The 20698-nt window shown below is 44.3% G+C and overlaps 1 protein-coding gene across 6 annotated transcripts in view; it reads left to right on the forward strand.

Annotated features, from left to right (window-relative positions):
* LOC149306667 (AP2-associated protein kinase 1-like) overlaps nt 1-20618 on the forward strand; it is a 68714-nt gene extending 48096 nt beyond the window's left edge. For 2 of the 6 annotated variants that reach the window (XM_089538603.1, XM_089538602.1), the window contains exon 17: nt 14955-20618. In XM_089538603.1, coding sequence (XP_089394729.1) covers nt 14955-16060 — 1106 coding nt within the window. In that variant the 3' untranslated portion in view covers nt 16061-20618. Of the gene's footprint in view, nt 1-1307; nt 1410-3936; nt 4039-4844; nt 4956-6730; nt 6836-8033; nt 13417-14954 lie in introns of those variants that run through there. The other 4 variants (XM_089538605.1, XM_089538607.1, XM_089538604.1 and 1 more) reach the window with 4 other exon arrangements.
* The last annotated feature ends 80 nt before the right edge of the window (nt 20619-20698 follow it).

Here is a 20698-nt window from a genome sequence, read left to right on the forward strand (position 1 = left end):
GGCCACCAATGGCAACGTATCATAGTGCTTCCAAGGTTGGAAAAATGGGAGGAATCTCTTCAGATGTAGTCTTGTTGGCCTCACAGAAACTGCATAGCCCAGAATCCATGGGTTTGGGTGGTGGAGGGCATTGACTTCTAGCCTAAGCATTGCTCTTGGGGCTCTGGATTCCTTTCTCTCGGCTGTGTGTCATGGAAAGGATGACTATAGCAAGATGCCTGATTTGTCTCTTAGTGGGGCAGCTAACACTAAGCATGGTCCGGTTTGCAACATTTTTGTGAATTAACCAAGGAAGCATGTGGAGTGCTGGTCTTGAACGTTTCAGCATAGAAACCTGTATTGTCCCCCAATGCTTCTGTTTCCTTCTGCAGTCCTTCTTGAAATGGAAGTCAGACTTCCTTATGGTGGGATGGGGGGGGGGGGAATTGGGTCCTGCCCTACAGATATCTACTCCTAGTTTAGAACCATAACCTTATTTCTCGTCTATGTTCTTCTCCTTCTCTGCCTGATGAAGAAGCCTGTGAAGCTTCAAAAACTAGTGCAATGTACTCTTGCAGCTTTTTGTTGGCTTGGTAAAAGGTGTATTTTGCATTTTGAAGTCCCTCGGAACAGTCAACGGTGGGAAAGTTACCTGAGAGAGGGATATCTCAAGCTGATCCCTCTGTAGTACTACGTCAGTGGAGCAAGTGAATCCATCCTGAGTCTGAAACCTGGATCTTTCATGGTTCTTTCATGTTTTTCCCCAAGGTGTTGAACCTGTTCAGCGAATAGAATTCAGCACTTTGGTCAAACGTCTTTTTAAAGTTTGAACTAAAACTCAGAGCAGAGTCACCTGCCCCATTGCGGTGGATGGCACCAGTTACCACTGGTTCTTTGATCAGATTTTAAGAAAATGAGGCATGACAGGCATGAAGGAAAAACATTGTAATATCTTTAGCCAAAGGCTCTGTATCTGTCGCTGGATGTGATTAAGTACAACACCTCTCTAGGCACCTGGAGGTCCTCCAGCACAATTCTGTGGTCAATTTCTAGCAGAAATATAATATTCGCCCTTATCCATGCTTTTCTCTATCCACGGTAAGTCTGAGAACATATCCCCCATGGATACAGGGATCAGCTGTACACAAAACTGATGAGAAATACCTGATACAAATCCTTCTTAGCTGTTAGAGAAGCGGTCAACCTTGCTGACCAACTTGCCTTCTGCTTTGATATGTGTGGTTTATTTTTCCCCTCTTGTTTTACGCTCTTCCTTTCTGCTTCCTCCCTTCCTCCTCTTTCCTTTCTCCTTCCCTTTTGCCTGTCAGAAAAACTGATTGAGGGCCTCAAATCTCCTGAGCCTGCACTTCTGCTCCCCGATATCCTGCCTCTTGCCGATCCCTTCGGTAGCACCTCTGATGCTGTGAATGGTAACAAAACCCAGAAGGCCACCTCCTCGGGGCTCTTCTGTCTTGCATGCTCATCCCATCCTTGCTGTATGTTTTTCAATTGCAACATGCAAATCTCTGCCTGTCGGAAGAGAGAAGCATTGCATGATATTTATATGGGTGGACTTCATGATTTTGTAAATCAAGGCATGGAAAAACCCATTGGATGTTGAACTTGGGGCCCTTGGGATCCATGGTAGAAGGCTGCCACATTCCTTCCCATATTTCACCAACAATGGCTGGTGGCTCTCATGTCAGTGGGGCAATGAATCCACTGCAGGTTTTAACCTGTCCTTTGAAGGACCTACCTTACTGGCATGGAAGTCACCAAGTGCCGCTGCCTGTGCCACCTTGGCTCTTGGGCAGGGAGAAGGTTGGAATATCAATTAAAATAAAATAATATAAAATGAAATGAAGACAAGCGGACTAAAAGAATGAATCACTAATTCTTGGAAGCATCTAGGTGAGGCCATTTACCTTATGTGAGCAGAGGAGGTCACAAAACCCAGACGGCCCCATAGTTGCGCTTTGCCCCATTCCTATTAAAAGCGGTGGAAAGTAAAGGCTTTTAAGACCTATGACTGGTTATGAGGACCATGTGGCACTCCATAAATCTGTAATTTCTGCCCTTCATCTCAATTGCAGTCCGACAACACTGACCTATAGCACTGGCTCTTAGCCTGAGGCCCTCCGAATGTTTTGGAGGTTCAGCGTCCAGCAAACCTATCCAGTGGCCATGCTTGGCTGAGGTTCCTGGGAGCTGAATGTCCAAAACATCTGGAGGAACTGAGGTTGCACATAGCAGCCAATGCAAGGCTATATCTCCTCCTTACAAAACAACAAACACACAGATGGGCACTGACACTCAAATTTTGATCATGTTTATGTGGAGTGTTTTGTCTTTCGAACAGGAGAATGAAGCAAAGATCATCTCCCTCGCAGGCCCCTCTCTATTCAGGACGATATCACCAAAATCACTTGTACGCTTTTAATTGCATATTAAAATTACATTTGAGTGCCTGCAGTGAACAGTGGTTTAATAGCTGTTCCCAGCTGACTTATTATTCACTTAATGTATTTAAATTGATTTTAGCTGCCTTCCCAAACGCTAGAAGCAATGGACGAGGAAAAGAAAGCAAATGTGACAATTACACAAAACTTACAGAGAACAAAGTAAGCAGCATTAATAAAGAACAGCCATCATATTCATCTCAAAAAAGATAGGCAATGCTTTTCCCCCCTGATCTTGCATATTAAGTTGAGGCTGAAGGAGGAGAAGCAAGAAGTTTAAAAAGCTTCCAGAGATCACAGGCTTTTAATATCAGAAATAATATTTATATTTATAATAATAATATTTATAGTGAAGACAGGTAGGAAGTCAACAGAAGTCAAAAGTAGGAAACTTGGATCACGGCTCAGTCCCCTCCTTGTTACTTTATAGATGCTGTTGTTGTTACTAACGACAACATCCCACTTTTGTCCCAATCTGGGACACAAGGTGGTTTACAACTGCTAAATGAAACTTAGGCTGCATTTTCACTGCTGAAATGAGGCAGATTGACACTGCTTTAAATGCCGGGACTCAATGTGATGGAATTCTGGGATTTGTAGTTTTGTGGGCTGTTGATCAGTTCGGATTTTCATGTGAAAGGGACCCCTGTTTGCATCTGGAAATGGAGAATCCCAAAACAGTTTGTGGGCTGCACAGATCTGGCTGTGCCATGGCTTGTATGTCTTACTAGATCATCCGTGTTTTGTTGAATACAATTCTGAAATTCATGTTATGAAATCCAAACGTAGCCTGGGCTGTCTATACAGTGGTCCCTCCACATTTGCTGGGGTTAGTGGCGAAGGACCCCTGTGAATGTGGGGAAAATACAAATTAAAAAACCCACTATTCTCTTGCATGAGAGAACACCTCTCTAGGAATCTCCAGGTCCTCCAGGTCAACTCTGTGGTCAACATCTGCCAAAAGTTGACCATAGAATCATTCTGGAGGACCTACAAATGCCTAGAGAAGTGTTTTCTCTTGGAACATGGAGGTTCTCCATCACCAACTCTGTGGTCAACTTTTGACAGAGGACCTAAAGATTCTTAAAGAGAATATATTAAGGAACCTTGGTGGCGCAGCGGTTGAATGCCATTCCTGCAGACACAAGGTTGTGAGTTCGATCCCAGGGCTCCAAGGCTGACTCAGCCTTCCATCCTTTCATAAGTCATGAAAATGAATAACCAGCTTGTTGGGGGCAATTATCTTACACATTGTAAACTGCTTAGAGAGTGCTGAGTTAACTGATAAGCAATATAAAAACGTACATGCTATTGCTATATTGCTGTTAATCACAAGCCGCAAATAATCACATCTGCAAAATCAACAAACAAAGCTGCAAATGTGGAGGGCCAGCTGTACTTTATTTCTTCATCCTTTGGCTTTCTCTTCCTTTCCCCCTGGGCTAAACCTTCCCTCTAACTTGTGGCTTCTGCTCTGTTCTTTTGTGCCTTCGGAAAGGAAAAGCGGACCTTACGGCTGAGAGTCTTATTCCGGGCCTCGAGGCCCCTGGCCACCAGCGCCTCTCCTCGCAAACAGACTCTGTGGCTTCAAACAGAGCAGGTTGGTGGGGAGCCCTTCAGCTCAAAATGGCAGCCGCGGCATCCAAGGCGTCGGCGGTGAAGACGTTGTCTCTTGTTTCCTTGCTTTGGGTTTTCTGCTGACTGTCTGCTATAAAGCAAGAATCATATACGTACCTTCACTAGAAAATGCATTAGAACAGCGGTTCCCAGTCTGTGCTCCATGGAGTCCTTAGGGCTCCACGAGTCAAAAAAGTTGGGAACTCCTTCCTTAGGATATAATCTGCTCCCCTTCCCCTTAAATATGTAAAATTTCTGGTGAGTTTGAAGACATGGGGAAAGATTTTTTTAAGTGAAAAAAATATAATGCAATGTTGACACAGGCTGCATCCACAAGATAGAGATAATCCATCTTGACACCACTTTAACTGGTGCTACAACAAACTACACTTCCCAGAATTCCATAGCCTTGGGCCATAGCAGTTAAAGTGGTGTCAAGGGGGGTTATTTCTTCCATTCGGGTGCATTTACACTTCACAGATTGCAAGTTGGTGGTTTGGGGAATTGGTGAAGGGATCCTAGGAGCTAACGTCTAGTTGGTGGTTTTGCATGGGGCACCTATCTTAGTTTAAAATACCAATGAAGCCTGAGATAAATCAGTTAGTTTAGAGGGCTCCTCTCCTTTTCAAGACTTTGGCCCCATTTCAGCCATGTCTATCTCTGCCATAAATGACTTGCCAACCAAAGGCTGAGAATGGGTTGAGGGTCTCCACGGCCGGCCGAGGCCTCTTGCTAACCCGCTTTTCTCTCTGGTGTTTTCTGCGTCTGTCGCTTGTCCGCTTGGACCAGACTCTCTCACTGGAGAGGACTCCCTGCTGGATTGCTCTCTGCTTTCTAACCCTGCCGCTGACCTTCTGGACGAGTTTGCGCCTTTAGCCCTGCCGTCCCAAACTCACAAAGGTACGACGGTCCTTTTCGCTTGTCTCTTTGCAGCCCCCTTTGCAGTTAGGAATGTGGATGGGGAGAGAGGGGATGGAAAGCGGAAAGGGTTGAAAATGAAATGTATGGAAAGCTATGCTCTGTATGTGTATGCATTGCACATCTTCCCATGCGGTGTGAGGAAGTCTTGAAAGCTGAGGTGGGCTTCTGGGCCATTGGAGTTTGAAGTGTCTAAGCTGCCTCTGTTGGCAATGAAGCATAAGAAACTACCATTGCTGTGCCAGACCAAGAGTTCACCTAACATGGTTCTGTTCATCCCAAACAACTTTTGCTTTCCTCAGTGAATCTTCTTTCTTCAGTCTCTTCTATGGATTTCCTGGTTCTTCTGCATTTTCTTAGTGGGGTATCCTGGGAAGTGAATCCAGGCTCCTGCAGAGTGCATACCCTTTTGCGTGTCCTATATCCATTTTAATTTTTGGAAGCCACCTTTAATCCCAAGGCTGGGAAAGAATGTAAGATGTCCATCATCGTCGTCATCATCATCATCGGTTTCAGAGTCTTACCGGATGTTACCAACTAGAGCTTTGGACCATCAGTGATTTCGATTCTATCCAATAATGCTATTGTTATTGCCATTGTTATGTGGAAGGTGACTCTTGTGTCAGTGGGGAGTCTGCACAGGATTTCATCGTGAATTTTAAAGGAACTATCCAAGGATGATGAAGACCCAAACCCCAAATTAGTCCAGTGTCTTGGATAGCTCCTTTAAAATTCAAGATGAATTCCTGAGCAGACTCCCTACTGACACAAGATTTGGATTCAAGCTGAAGTCACCTCTTCTATGAAAACACTTGGCATGGCTGCCTAGAGTTTTAGTGGCCAGGAAGTCCATTCTGCATTCTCACAAGGGAGTCACTGTTTGCTCAGCCTCCTTTGCAACCAGAGGACAAAAAGGCTGACCTGTTTTTGCAAACTCTTGGGTTGGGACTGGATATAGAACATGGCCTTTTGATCCATGTTATAAGCATTTCCCCCCCTTCAAGTGCCCTGGGCACAAAAGACTAGCACTTATCTTCCACTTTCTATATGCATTGTGTGATTATTAAAACACTGGCTCAGCAGGAAGAGAAAGGAGAGGACCCTGGATGAGAATTCAGGATGGTAGCTCTCCTCATTACCGGTTTGTTCCTCTTGTAGGTCTAGGTTAAGAGGAAGGGTACTGACTATTGCTTTGAGAGTTGGGACTATAGCTCTGGAGAGCAGGGTTCAAATCCCTGCTCAGCCATGAAAACCCACTGGTCACACTCTCTCAGCCTCAGAGGATGGCAAACACCCTCGGAAGAAACTTGCCAAGACACCCCTGTGATAGGTTTGCTTATGGTCTTGGAGAGGTCTCATCCACATGAGTCAAGGAAGGTACTTAACAACAAAGGCTTGCTTTAGGGTCACCTTAAGTCAGAAATGACTTGAAGGCAAGCAACACACACAGACTAACCACTGCATCCCTGGTTCAGTTTGGGCTGTTTTCTCTCCCCCACAAACTGCCTCTTTTGCTCCTTTGGTCCATTTATTTCTGTAGTTATGGTTTCATTTTTATATCCTGCTTTCTTCTTTTGGCTTTCCATCCATTTTGTTTTGCCTCTTTAACAATCCCAGCTCCCTTTAACAATCCCTTCTCCTGCAACAAAACAGATGCAGCTAACATGGCTCTGATGGTTTTTCTAACCAGCTTTCTCTGTTCTATCTTTTTTGCTCCCCTCCCTTGTTTTACTTTCCTTCCTCCCTTAATGCTGCAGAAGATACTAACCTGATATCGGGCTTTGATGTCCCAGAGGGCCCTGAAAAAGTGGCAGAAGATGAGTTTGACCCCATCCCTGTGTTGATATCCAAAAATTCACAAGGTAAGCAGGCGAAAGGGAAGAGATTTCCAGGCAGTGTGGCTTAGTGGGTAGTGTGCCTGCCTTATAGCCCCAAGAGTTAAAACTGCAGGTCGTTGCAAAATATCTCTGTGCTGCATGTGAGCTCTGTGTTTTTCCCAGCTTCCTTAGTCTTGGCGGCACTCAGTTACTTTTGATTCCTGCCTGTTTTTGTGACAAGGATGCAAATCCACTTGCGGAGAGGTGAACAGCTCCAAATCTCTCGATGGCAGAATTGGACAGACCCCAAGATGGATAACCAATAATCAGGACCCAACGAGTCATTTGTTTTACACAGAGGACTTGTACCTAGACTTCCAGTGCAAGATTTACATCTTTCTCATACATTGAAAGTGTTGAAAATACCCTACCCCATACCTATCCATATCCCAAAACACCAACTGACCCCTGATATCTCTGTTTTCTTCTGCAGCCACTCTCAAAATGGTGCACCATCACTTCCTCTCGCCATTTTGAGAGGGACTGGAGAAGACGACATTGGTATTTGGCCTTGCTTTTAGGGTATGTGCCCTTGAGGTGGAAAAGAGCCAGCATGGCACAGTGCTTTGAGTGTTGGGCTATGACTCTGGAGACTAGGATTTGAGTTCCTTGTAGCGATGAAGTATCTGCCCTTTCATTGGGAAAAGAGGCCAATATCTGTCATTCCATGGCTAGAGTAGGGTTTACTTGGTAGACTGTCCTCCCTTGCTTTGTATAACTCTTAGGGAAGTTTTTAAAGCATTCTGAAGGACAGGAAAATCAGTTAAGGAGGAATTGTAGGCCTTCCCCTCGCTCATCATCTGAACAGTCAAATCCAATGTTATAAATACATAGTTGGGTCCAACTGGCGTAGGTTTGCAAAAGGGTGCAGCTGAGCGGTGCTGAAATCCCTCTTTGGAGTTGCTAAAACCATTGAGCAAACCTTGTTTCCCTCCTCACTGCCATTCTTACAATCCCTGCATAGATCCTGGGCTATTTTTCTCTTGTGTTTTTAATTTTTCTCCCCGCCCGACCTTTGCTCCGCTCTTCCTTTTGGCTTGCTTGTCGAACATCTTTTTTATTTATTTATTTATTTCACTTTTTTTAACAAATAAAGTTTATTTTTGTTTTGGAAAAAAGCTAACCTTTTCTTCCCGGTGTCTCTTGCTTAATACTGAAAACCTGCTATCTCTCGCACTTTCAGGTGGGCATTCTAGAAACAGCAGTGGAAGCTCTGAGTCCAGCCTTCCCAACCTAGCCAGGTCTCTCCTGCTAGTGGATCAGCTCATAGACCTGTAGCAGTCTCACTCAGTCACAGAGGTGGTTCCTGTAACGTACCTAAATCCAATGTGGTTATCATTATCAATATATATAAATATAAATATATATATATATATATTATTTTTTCTGGTTAACTGCCCCCTTCTTCCCGCCCCCTCCCCACGGACCACTTTTAGTTGTCAGATGGTTTGTGTTTCTGGTTGTTCTATTTCGTTTCAAACAACACTGCAAATGGGGAGAGCCTACCATCCCCAAAATGGTTTCCCTCCATGGCAGGGACATTGCTCGCTCTTCCTTTCACCCCCAACAAAAAAAACCCCAGTCTGCTACAGCTCCTTGCACCCTTCTCTCTACTAGCCCTCTCTCTAAAGGAGCCAAAACATCAGTGGACCCCTTCGCCAAGGGTTTCTGCCCCTTCCTCGCCCCCCATCCATCCATTGAAATCGTAACTGTAAACAAGTGACATGTAATCTGTGTAAGGTCCTTGCTAGAAATGCCTACAACTAATAATGCCAACCTGCCCTGCCTTGCCTCAGGCTTGAGAATGCTAACCGAACAATATGCCAACTCTTTCCTTTTTTCCTGATCCAAGCGCCAGAAGAAAAAGGACAGGGAAAATAAGTTAGCGTTGTCTCTCTCCGGTGCAACGTTGTGTGTGTTTGGGAGGGAAAGGTGGTCCATAAGGAAGGCTTAGGGCTGGACTCTGAGTAACAGCATCCCTCTGGCCCAAAACGGCGCTTGAGAACTGCTAAGTAGAGGAAGGTTTTAACAAGAGGACATTGCACTCCCTAGCTTTTTGTTTTGCAACCTGCTTAGGAATGGGCTGTGCTTTGAAAATAATAATACTAATAATTTTTTTACAAGAATATATTAAAAAATACTAAAGCTGTGGATTCCATGCAAAAAACCCCAAACAATTGATGTGAAACATCATGATAATGCCGAATGAAGCATGGCTAAGACCTATATTTTCTTGGTGAAAGAGGGCATTGAAACGGCTGGGCATTGGATGCGGATGTGCGAGGGTTGCATTTGCTCGATTTCTCCTGCAGAGGAATTGTGTAAATTTAATGTACATGTCAGATTTTCCCTGAAGGCGAGGTGGTTTTGGGGGGGGTTGTTGGTTTCCTTTCCTCCTCGAGCTTTTCGCTCTCTCCCTTTGTAAACTGCAATATAGTGCAAAACACGGTGAGGTTGGAGCCATTCCTCTCCTTTCCCCAATAGGCATAAAAACGACTGTACCCTTTATTTAGCTCTCCTCCGGTCTTTGTGGAACCAGCATGCACTCCTTGTCGACCCGTTGAGAGTTCAGTGCTTTCCAGCTTTCAGTGTATCTGAATGGGTTTTAAACCTTTCGTTTCCACCTCGATATGCTCAAGTTTTGTCAAACTACTACTGGATATAGTAAACTTGTTTTTCATTTTGGCTTCTGATCTTCAAGTCCAAAGTTTAACGGTCTCTCTCTCTCTCTCTCTCTCTTGGGAATGTCCCTCCGAAGGGAAGGACCACCCTTAACTCCGTAGTGGAATAACTATTAGCTTATTGCTAACTTTGTGTATGTGTATGTAGCTGTATTAGGGTTTCCTTTTTTCCTAAAGGTGCAGTTTCTCCATGTGTGAAAGTATGAATGGCTAAAATTGACCATTGTTATCAGCCAATCCTGCAAAAAAGGATGCCCCCCCGAGTCTTTCCCTCTACGAATCCCACCCAATATCTCTCCTTTCCTGAAACTTAGCTTAACAAATTCTGTAAATAGAATTTAATCGTCCTGTCGGTCCTCTCTGAATCTTTCTACGGTTGCCATTATGATCGGAAGAAGTATTGCTTACGTGTGATTATGTGTCCATTTTTGCGTGTTTCTGCTGCACTTTTTTTTCCTGATTTAATGATGACAAAACTATGGAAATGATCTTAGCAAAATTGTTGATAGATCTTTATATTTTTGGGGGTGGGTCGGGGGGTTTGGGTCGGGTGGGAAGCCAGGGTTGTTTTGACTTTTGATTCCCGAAGCACAGGCAGCTGGTGCTGGATGACGCGGGCAAAGCTTTAGATAGAACGTTATTGTATAGTCAGATACTGAAAATATATGGAGAAAAAAGAAAGAATGGATTTTTTTAAACAAAGTACCCATCTGCTGTATATTAAAAACCAAAAAAAAAGACCATTTCAGTGAATTAAAGTACTTTTAAAAAAGAATGTTTTAACATTTTAAGTTTAATTGAACTTGTTGAAGAGTTCTGGAAGCAGAATTGTGGAGCTAACTTTGAGGACAGAGCTGTTAACTAAAAGAACTGTGAGTAGAAACCGGGGCGCTCTTTTTGTTCTTTGCAAGAAACTATTTGTGCATCTGGCTAAGCAAAAATTATAAGGTGGTGGGAGGAAAGATATATAGATATATATTAAATTTATCCTGTACCAAGGTTTATGGATTGACCAAAAGTCACTGAAATGACATGTAGCAGATTCTTTAATAAAACCGCAAGACTGAAATGCTGGGAATGACTAATATTCTTAGCCTCTTGCAAGATGTTTCCAAAGGTTATGGTTCTGTTCTCCCCCCCCCCCCCTTTCTTTCTTTTTTATAACATCCAAGGGGATTAAGTAGATCGTTCTTCCCAGCCCACTTTCCAATTTTGTTTTTACAGTCAATGGCCGTTGTTTTTATTGCAAGGCTAGCAAACCATCTCTTAGGCAGGGTGGGACTAGATTGCAACGCATTTTGGGATACTGTCCCAAGAAAGGTGGGCAAAATGTGGTCTGTAGGCCAGATGTGGACATTTGGGATTAAATGTCCCCAAATGCTTTCTGGAGCCTTGGGGGCATTTTGCCCTATTGGGGGTGAGCAGGTCATTTTAGGACAAGGAGAGGGTCACTGCCTATTTAAGAAAGGCCACTCCTGGGCTTAAAATGGTCCAAGGAAGGGGAAAAACATGGTGAATATGACCCCTATTCCACCATCAAACATGGATAAAAATAGGATTTTATTTTATTGTTATTATTTTTGCAGGGGGGTGCAATTGTGGGATGGCTCTCCAAGGTCTCTTGGGTTGCCAATGTCAAGGGACCCCAAGCCCCTGGCAGCAAATGGTTGTCATATTTCGATGCCAGCAACATGACATTTTGGAGTAACCCTTAGCTGACATCCTTTCTTCATAAGAGGGAGACAGATGTACTCCTTGTTCCTGCAGAAAACCCCGTCCTCAACTGTATCTCTGCAGCTACCACCATTTCTAATAATAATAATAATAATAATAATAATAATAATAATAATAATAAATGCATATTGGATCTTTTCCCCTTTCATGGGGCCCAAAGATAGCTTGCAAAAATTAAAAGCAATGCATTTGAAAGGGTGGACAGCATGGAGGGTTATCCATTGGTTAGTACAGTGGACCCTTGGTATCCGCTGGGGTTTGGTTCCAGGACCCCCCGTGGATACCAAAATCCAGGGATGCTCAGTGGAGAGCAAAATGGTGTCCCGTTGTATAAAATAGCAAAATCAAGGTTTACATTCTGATATTTATATATTGTTTTAATATTTTGAAGCCATGGATGCTTGACGCCATGGATAAGGAGGGCTGACTGTAAAGACGCAATAAAAATGTTACTGTTAGTATTCCGTTAAAAGACGCATAGAGTTAAAAACCCTTTGAAACAGGTCCATCAAAAAGTCAAGAGATAAAATCCGCAAAACAAGTAGGCCAAAGCTGGTCAAGCTGGAAGACAAGGTGGACCAGCCAGCAATATGTTTTGCCAGTGATAGGATAGGAAGGAGGAAGCCATCTTAGCCTCCTTGGGGAGGCAGTTGCAAAGCTTGGGAGCAAGCACCAAGAAGCTATAGCTCTTCAAGTAAATGATACTGGAACCACTCAGCGTTTCCATGTGATACTACAACAAGTGAGCCAGTCTGGTATAGTGGGTTTGAGCATTGGACTACAACTCTGGAAACCAGGGTTTGAATTCTTGCTCGGCCGTGGAAACCATTGGGTGACTGTGGGCAAGTCACACTCTCTCAGCCTCAGAGGAAGGCAAAGGCAAACCCCTGCACCGCGCTGGCTCTCATAAATTGTGGGACTCAACCACCACAGGAGAGTGGACTGTGGAATTCACTATCAGAAGATGTAGTATGCAAAAAGATCTTGTAGCACCTTGGAGGAAAGAATTTGGTAACCTGAGCTTTCATAGACTTGAGCCTACTTCCTCAGATGCATGTTAAATAGCATTTACATTTTTATACCACTTCATACAGCACTCAGTAGTTCCTAAGTGGTTAAGCAATTTAAGTAGGCTGAAGTCTAGGAAAGCTCATGCTCCCAGCTTTTTTCTTTCAGTTAGTCTCAGAGATGCTACAAAGATCCCTTTGCAGATTGATTTTCCAGACTAACACAGCTATACCTTTGAATTGTGCCACCCTAAGAAGATGTAGTGATGTCCTTCATCTTGGACAACTCTGGAAGAGGGAGAGACAAATTCATGGGAGTATCAATGGCTACTTACCATGATGGCTATGACCAGCTCCATGACCAGAGGAAGGACACTGTCTGCGCCATTTGCTGGAGAATGATAACGGAGGATGCAGTCCTTTTGGCATCCTTCTCACGGCAACCGATTGGGAACAGGACACTGTGCTTGCTATTCCTTTGCTAACCCAACAGTGCTTTTCTTATGTCCCTAAACTGACTCTGGGATCCGAGGTCCCTCAATAAACAATAATTTTGATGCTTACCTTTGGCGTACTGTCTTTGATCACGAGAAACAAGGGTTGGGATTCGTGTCTTGAAAAGCAAGTGGCTTGCGTAGAAATGGATAGAAATTGCATAGAAGTGTTCCCCCTCCCCACTTCCAAACCAGGCCCAGGTAGTCTTACCCAAAAACCTGAGATCCCCATGAAGCCCAAAGTGTGCGTTAAGTATGCATTCATGTTTAGGATCTCTTCACAAATGAAGAGGCACATAGAACACAAATTAAATGGTCCCAGAGCTTGGGAAACAGAGCTAGGAAAGCATGCTGGTTGGGGAACTTGGTGAATTGTAGTCCAAAAGAAGATATTTTATCCCCCAAGCTCTGAATGAATGCCAGAGGAACTGTGTAGGAACCTTATAGAGTGCTTTCCTACACCCAGCATTTTCAGCAGGAACCCTAATAGCAGCTCCTGTTTTAGCTCAGATAATAGCTTTTCCCCATCGTCTGCCCCGTTTTTTAAGAGGGTCGTAGCAAGTGCTGAAGCCTTGGGGTTGGGTTTTCCGACACATTAGTTTTCATGTGCCTTTCTCCTTGTCCTTTTGCTAACATGAGTCCAATGCCATGATAACCTGCTCCTATTCCTTGCAAGGTAAGCTCTCTTGTGTTCTGATCCATGTATGTGTGGTCCGTCTGGCCAAGTCCAAAGGAAATTGGGTGGCGGTGGGTTTGTAAAAACCAAAAACCCTTGGCTGTTTTGGTGAGGCGATAGCAAGATACACTTCTTCCACTCATTTGCCAAAGAAAGTTGGGGTGGCTTTGAACAAACATGGAGGACTATCCCTTGGTTAGTTAGTTTGGGTGAGCTTATGTGGGTTTGGGGTTGGATGGCAGTGCCCTGTGCCCTCTCTCTTGTATTGTAATAATATCCAAAAGGTGGCTTCCCAGGTGTTTTGGGTTTCAGCTCCCAGAATCTTTGACTAGCTGAGGTTTCTTGGACCTGAAGTCCAAAACACGCAGAGGATCAGACATTTGAGAACAAATGTTGTGTTAAAGCAACGTGGGATTTAAATAGAAAATGCCACCATTAATGGCAAGCAAAAGTGGACAAAGGATTAGAAATGAGTTTAAGCGGGCGATAGACCACTTCTTCGGGAACATTGTTTTTTAGTGACAGACAGCACCTTCGCATACGTGGGAACCATACAGCCTTCTAGAAGTTGCTGGACTGCAGCTCCCATCAACCTCAGATGGCATAACCAAGCTGGGAGTTGCAGTCCACCAGCATCTGGAAGACCGCATAGTCCAGCCTTTTGACATAGCGCATTGGGCAGCCATGCTCAGTGGCAGCTTGCATTAAAAATAACTCCCCAAAGCAAACAGGCCTGAAGCTTTGGCATCCTCCAGCTGGCATCTGCCATTCTGAAAAAGGCCAACCCAGATGGGAAATAAGTCTCTTTGCATATGTTCAGCTTTGCAAATTGGATCCCCTATGCAAGATTTTTTTTATTGCATAGTCCAAGAGAGGATGCTTGAGCATTTCCATAGGCCATGAGGTTTATATAGGTATGTAAGTTTTTAGGAGTTAAGTCAGGAAGGTTCAGAGGAGAAGACATCTCTCTCTCTAGCTTGGGTTCACTCCATCAGCATTTAACAGAAACTGGCAATGCCATTTCCCAGTGCTGCCTGCTCTTCCGTTGAACTCATAAGGGTTAGAGTCTATTCTTCCTCCTTTCAAATGAAAACATAGTGTGCCATGTGCCATTGGTGTGCAGTGTAGCCAGCCATGTGGCTCTCTCTCGAGCCTCTTGCCTGCCTCCCTTCAATCACATCCAAAGGCTTGAATGAGGCTTGAATGCTTGTGGTATATCTGTAACATCTTCCATCTCTTTCTAACATACATTTTGTGGAGTCTTGAAATGTGAGGAAGTGCTGAGTTGTGTTCGGAGTCTGTCTGCTGTAAAATACCTGGCTTCATTTCTGCATAATTATTTTTATTTTATTTATTTCTATTTATTATTTTAAGTGGATTTCCTCCTCCTCCTCCTCCTTCATGTGTGTTGCTGGTTTTGAGTCAAACATCATTAACTCATCCGTAGTTCAGTTCTTCTGGGGGGAAGTTTTGAGATCTAGAAGTTGATCACGCTTCTTTTGTACTTCGTAGGTCCGCCAGCAGAGCCAACCATCTACTTTGTTGTAAACGCCGAGCAAAGTCAAGAAGGATCCGCCGCCGACTACTTCCTGTTGAACAAAGAGCCGCTTGAGATGCCGGACAGACACAGCCGACATCGAAGCGAACCTGACTTCTTGTCGAGGGACGGTCCTTCGAGTAACAGCTCTTTCCACAGCAGCGAGGGAGAAGGGACCGACCACGAGGGAGACCTCTTGGATTGCAGCGGATCCAGGCCTCTGCTGATGGACTCGGAAGAGGAGGAGGAAACCTGCAAGACAAACCCACAACGCCAAGAAAGGGACAGCGTCTCCCGAGAAGACTTGAACCCACAGCCACCTCCCAAGAGCAGGACGGAGCAAGGTCTGGTCAACGCTTTCCATCAGCAGTCCATGGAGGCTTTCAGCGAGACAGACGTCTTTGCGACGGCTCCTTTCCGGAGCTCCAAAACCTTCCATGAGGATTTAGACATCTTCACCAAAGCACCCTTTGTCTCCAAGAGCCCTGTCTCTTCTAAGCCGCCGGATGAGGGAGATGTCTTCCTCAGGGCTCCCTTCACAAAGAAGAAGAGCCAGGAAGAGCTCATGTCCCACCAAGGTGCTAAGGGATCTCTGGCCGTACTGGGAGCCGGCCAGTATGCATTCAGTCCGACATTCCAGACCCTGGAAGTGGGGACCCCAAACTGCCTTCTCTTGCAGGGCCAGTATTCGGTAGCCTCTTTTGCTCAACAATCCAACGTCCCCCAAAGTAGACCAAGTGACAATCCAGATAGCCTTCCTCCTAGAGATGCTTCTGGAGACCTGGGCAGCATTCCCAATGATGTCCTCCCCCAGGATGTCCTCTTGGGCTCCAAGGCAGCCAAGCCCTTCCGTCCGCAGTCGCTAGCAAAATACTCCCGCCATTATGACCCAGATGCTGGCCAGTGCGCCGGTGCGCAGCCCATCGCAGCTTACAAAGTGGTGTCTCAGAGCAACAAGCAGGCCATCGCTGGGTCCATTCCCATCACCTCCCTTTCTTCCAGGACTAAAGAGCTGCCCGGCTCTGACCCGTTTGCGTCGGCACCCTTTCCTTCCAAACTGGGGAAGCAGCAGAAGCCATGAATGGTTTCCACTGGGAACAAAGGGATGCACGGATTTTCAAAGGCTGCCTTGTAAAGGCCTGGCCAAGCCCCATTACAACAGAATACACTCCATATATATATATTCAAATCTCCACTTGCTGTGACACTCAGTTGAATCATATGAAGTCATTGGTTTTGGGCCATGGAAACATTTTCATGTTTTCCTTCCTTCTTTCACTTCTCCCCAACATTTTGGGGTTATTATTTAAGCCAGTAATCACAAGATGAATATATTGGTTAGAACTAATTGCCTCTTGATATTAGCATCCACTAAAGTTTATATAGGAGATCAGTAATGTGCCAGGAGGGGAAAACCTAAGAAATTATAAAATAGAGGGAAGAAGAGTTAATTTTTTAAAGCCAGAGAGAAGCCGGGGAAGCGAACTAGGCATCCCTTTCTGGCTGATGCTAATACATCTTACTCTGGAACTGGCAGCTGCCAGTTTGAAACAAGTTTTCTTTTGCAAAGTGGATTTTTTGTTTTTGTTTTGTAATGCCTAGAATTACTTTCTAGGTGGTTTTGAACCCCGTTTTAGGTGAAAGTTTATGGTTGGAGCCCAATCCACCAGGATGGTCTGAGTTGCCATGAATGGAGAACTGTGTTTGGCCTGTAGCCTGTCACTTATTCCCAACTGGAGCCATTGAATCAATTGTGGATTGGTCAATAATCATTGGGATCTGCTTTAATAGGAAGTAACAGTAGGGTTCAGGCCTAAGCACAGGATCTCCTTGCTCAGAACCTGTGCATTTCAATGTGGTTTGCATCAGAAAACTCTGCTAGATCGGGTCTCCTGCTTCTTGCTAGGAGACCAGAATGTCCTAAAGCTTTTCTCCCTCAAGACATTAATGCATTTGGGGCAAGCCCTGGTTGGAATCCATTTTGTTTGCACCTTTGCGATGCTGATAGCGAAGGAATCCGAGGCCCTCTTGTTGGTTCTTTAGCATGATCAGATTGGCTCCAAAGTCCTCAGACTTTCGGAAATTGTTGGCAGGTTCCACTTGGTGGTCCTTTCCAACAAACTTTGCTCTTGCAAGCAGAGAAAAGTCAGGATGGATGCTTCAGGAAGGAAAAGTCAGGAATACCATGAAATGTTTGGGAGAGGGTTTTTTTAAGTGCTAGTATTGTGCAAAAATCTGTGAGCATTTTTGAAACATGACTTTGTGGATCTGCCTTCCTGGCTTCTGGCTAGAATTTGGGCGCGATCGTCCTTTCAAAGACGACCGAGTCCCATCCTATAATGTGACAATGCTTAAAAAGGCTCTTCTCGTCCAAAGGACACATTCCTGTTTATATTACAGGAATTTAAAACACAGGGATTGCAATAACTCTTACCCACAAGTAGAAATGGAAACAGTGGGACCTTTTCTTTATGAAAGACCCCAAATGGCTCTGTGCCGAGGGAGCCATCCCAAATGCTCAGCACTTTACAAGAGCGATGCGTCTTCTCTGCATCCGCTTGAGCTGTCCAAGACTCTGTAAGCTATAGCTTGGAAGTGCCTCTAAGCATGTGCAAAAGGCCCTCCGTTCCCGTTGCCATCGCCAATCTCCTCTTGGTTCTAGGATCAATACTTCCAAAATATTGGGAGGTCTGGTGATCCGCTCTTTTTTATTTTGCAAAAGAAAGCACTGTAATTCTTGAGAGATGCTGCTGAGAGATGCTGGAGAGTCACCGATGGGGAAATCTCAGCCGAGGCGCATCTCCTAACAGGACTCCATGTACACCTACCTCTTCATGTACGCAAATGCTGGTCTATGTCCATTTCCCCCCCTGTTTTTGAAATGTTTTAAGCCGTAAAGCCATTTTTATCTTTGCATACAGCTGGCATAGGCCTTCTAGGAAGGAGCAAAGAATTGCCTGTTATCCTTTATAATCATTATGAAGTTTTCAAAATTGGGGCGGAAGAGGAATCCCAGAAAGCGTGCGCTATCTAGAAACATTGGGACCTCCATGCTTGAAACTGGAAGCTGAATAAGCCATCATTGTGGCGTTCTGCCTTCTTTAGGAATGCTAGATGATGGCTTATCTGTTGTGGGCTCTTTGACAAATTAAATCAGGAAGTCTCTCCTTTAAGAAACAGCAGTATGTTCCTTTCCTGCCTTTGAAGATTTGCTTTTAAATGGGTGAAACTGGGAACAAAAACCTGACCCCCCCCCCCCCCAAAGTATCCTGTTTGAGAAAAGGATGAACATGCAAAACAATCTCCGCAGCATTACTGCTTCCAGAGTGAAATTCAGAGCTGCAATATGGATTGAACTCAATGGTTGGCCGCAGGCTGCCATGTTGGGACAGTTTTGGCGCCTCTGGCTCTCGTGAATAGGATCCGTTCCATAGGAATGGCACAGAGAATAGAGGCTCCGTTGGTTCTGAAGTTGGTGGGACATTTTTGCTCTTAATACATAGGTTCTCCAAGTCTAATTCACGACGCTGTTACAATCGGTATGGAAACTGGCACTGCAAGTAGTTGGGCGCTTCTGAACTGTTACGAAATGTTGGACGTTACTCCGCAAAGCTGAATATTCCTTTTTTGTTAATGAGTGCATTTTGTGAGTATTGTAGTAATTGCCTTCTTGTGTTGGGGATGATGTCCATATGCAGACCATCCTTTAGGGCAGGAGGGTACCAAGGCACCATCCCAAGCTCAAGAAATGCTCTTAATGGACTCCGTGGAAGAAGGAATCGCTCCATTCACTTCAGTGTTTGAAACTGAAAGGAAAGAGAGAGAGAAACACCCTGGAAAAACATGGCATGTGTATCCCATATATATATATATACTGTTTTCTCATGTTCCCAGAAATATGGGATTAGGACAAGAACCAAGTAATGATAGCGCTAAAACTGAAAGAAAGTACTTTATTATTGTGGTCTTTACTGTCTTGCAAAAGGAAAAGATTCATTCCCTTTCTTTTTTATTGGTAGCAGATTTAGACAATCTTAAGAAATGGTTCAATGGCTTCGGTAATAATGAATGGATGTTTGAATGAAATTTTCAGTCAGGCAGCTCTTCCTAAAGATCTCAACGCATAGCAGCCACTTGTGGCCAATATATGGTTTCCATTGGTATTTCTGTAGGAACTATTCAGGCCCCGCTTTTGGTGGATGGATGCTGCCCTCTCCCAACAGAAGGCATTGCATTTAATGGAGGGTACGAGATTACGGGATGATTTTGTGGTTGAAACAGATGCAGTATTGAATCTGTGAATACGTTTAACACTCCTGTGCTTTTCTTAACAATAGCAGCGTTGCTTCGTCCACGAAGGCCAGCAGTTTCCATGGGGTTGAAAGAGCAGACTCCTTAAAATGACTTTATTAATCCTATTAGTATATTATTATTACCTTAAACGTTGCACTACTCTTGTGCAGATCCTACTATCCTCCCTAAGTTTGCATTGCACCCAGTTTCATTGATGTATATTTATCTAACGGACCAAGATCCCGATGGGTTTCCATGCCTTTTGCTCCAGTACAGTTAGTAGGAAAGGATGCCTTCAAACCTCAATGAGGAAACTTTGTAGTTACACCTTATAGTTAATATTTGCTCAGTGCAGGAGAGGCAGTTGTACGCCTTCAGAACATCAGTTTCTCAAATGATTTTAGAAATGAACCTCTGCTCCCAAATACTTTCTGTCTTTCCATGGAGATCTCTCACCCTCCGACTTGCCTCCCATTCTTCCCAGTAACAGTTTTGTCTGTAGTCACTGGTTTATATACAATGCTGCGTGAATATTAATCCTTTTATTTTAATGGGATCATAGGCAGATTTACGCAGATTCAATACCCACCAAAGAACTGGATTATCTTTTCCTTATTTTTGGCGGCGTTGCAATCACAGTCGCAAGTATTTCGGCACAAGACAACATGTCTCTTTCTCTCTCTCTTTCTCTTGTGACTCCGATTCCTCCGGAGTTCGTTTGGGTTGGTGGCTTTTGTTTTTGTCTGTTTGTTGGGTTGGTTTTCATTTTGGCTTACGTCTTTTCGTTGATGTTTGTATGTATGTACCCAGGAATATGTTGACTGTAATGACTTCGCAGCAGCTGTGATGTTAAAATCGGGGGGACATCTCTTAATGGCTACTTCTTTAAAGGGAATGTCTGGAGAATCACATTTAAACACCGGCAATTTGGAATTTATCCCCAAGGGAAGAAGGAAATGCTGTTGCAGATTTGTAGGATGCACATAATAAAGGTGATTTAAAAGGCAACTCAGATTGTCTTTACCAAAGTGGCGTCTTAAGAAAGACATGCGAATGGGTTGCTGCCTGGTTTGGCCTCTTCTTCCAAATTGTCGAAAGTGTGCAATTGCTGAGTTATAATGGGTTTGTCATAATGGGACCAGTGATGATGATGGTGATGATGATTTTGTGCTCCCAGCTCCTCTTGATATAAAGCCAGAACTTGACGGTGTTGGAAATATACCTCTCTCTGACTTTACTAAGCTGTTTGGAGCTGGGAGTGTGTTATTGTTCCACTTTGGTGACTGTCGTCTTTTTGTGAAGAGCTGGAATCTGTTGTGTTGCTTCGTGAAATAAAACAACCTGATTTCAAGGAAGCCAAGCCTGGATGGTCCTCTTTCTTCCGATTCATTAGTAGCAGCTTCAATGCAAAGCAGAATAAAAGGGG

Source organism: Sceloporus occidentalis, unplaced genomic scaffold, assembly GCF_023333645.1.
Source record: "Sceloporus occidentalis isolate IW3139 unplaced genomic scaffold, rSceOcc1.0.p SCAF_9, whole genome shotgun sequence".
NCBI lineage: Eukaryota > Metazoa > Chordata > Lepidosauria > Squamata > Phrynosomatidae > Sceloporus > Sceloporus occidentalis.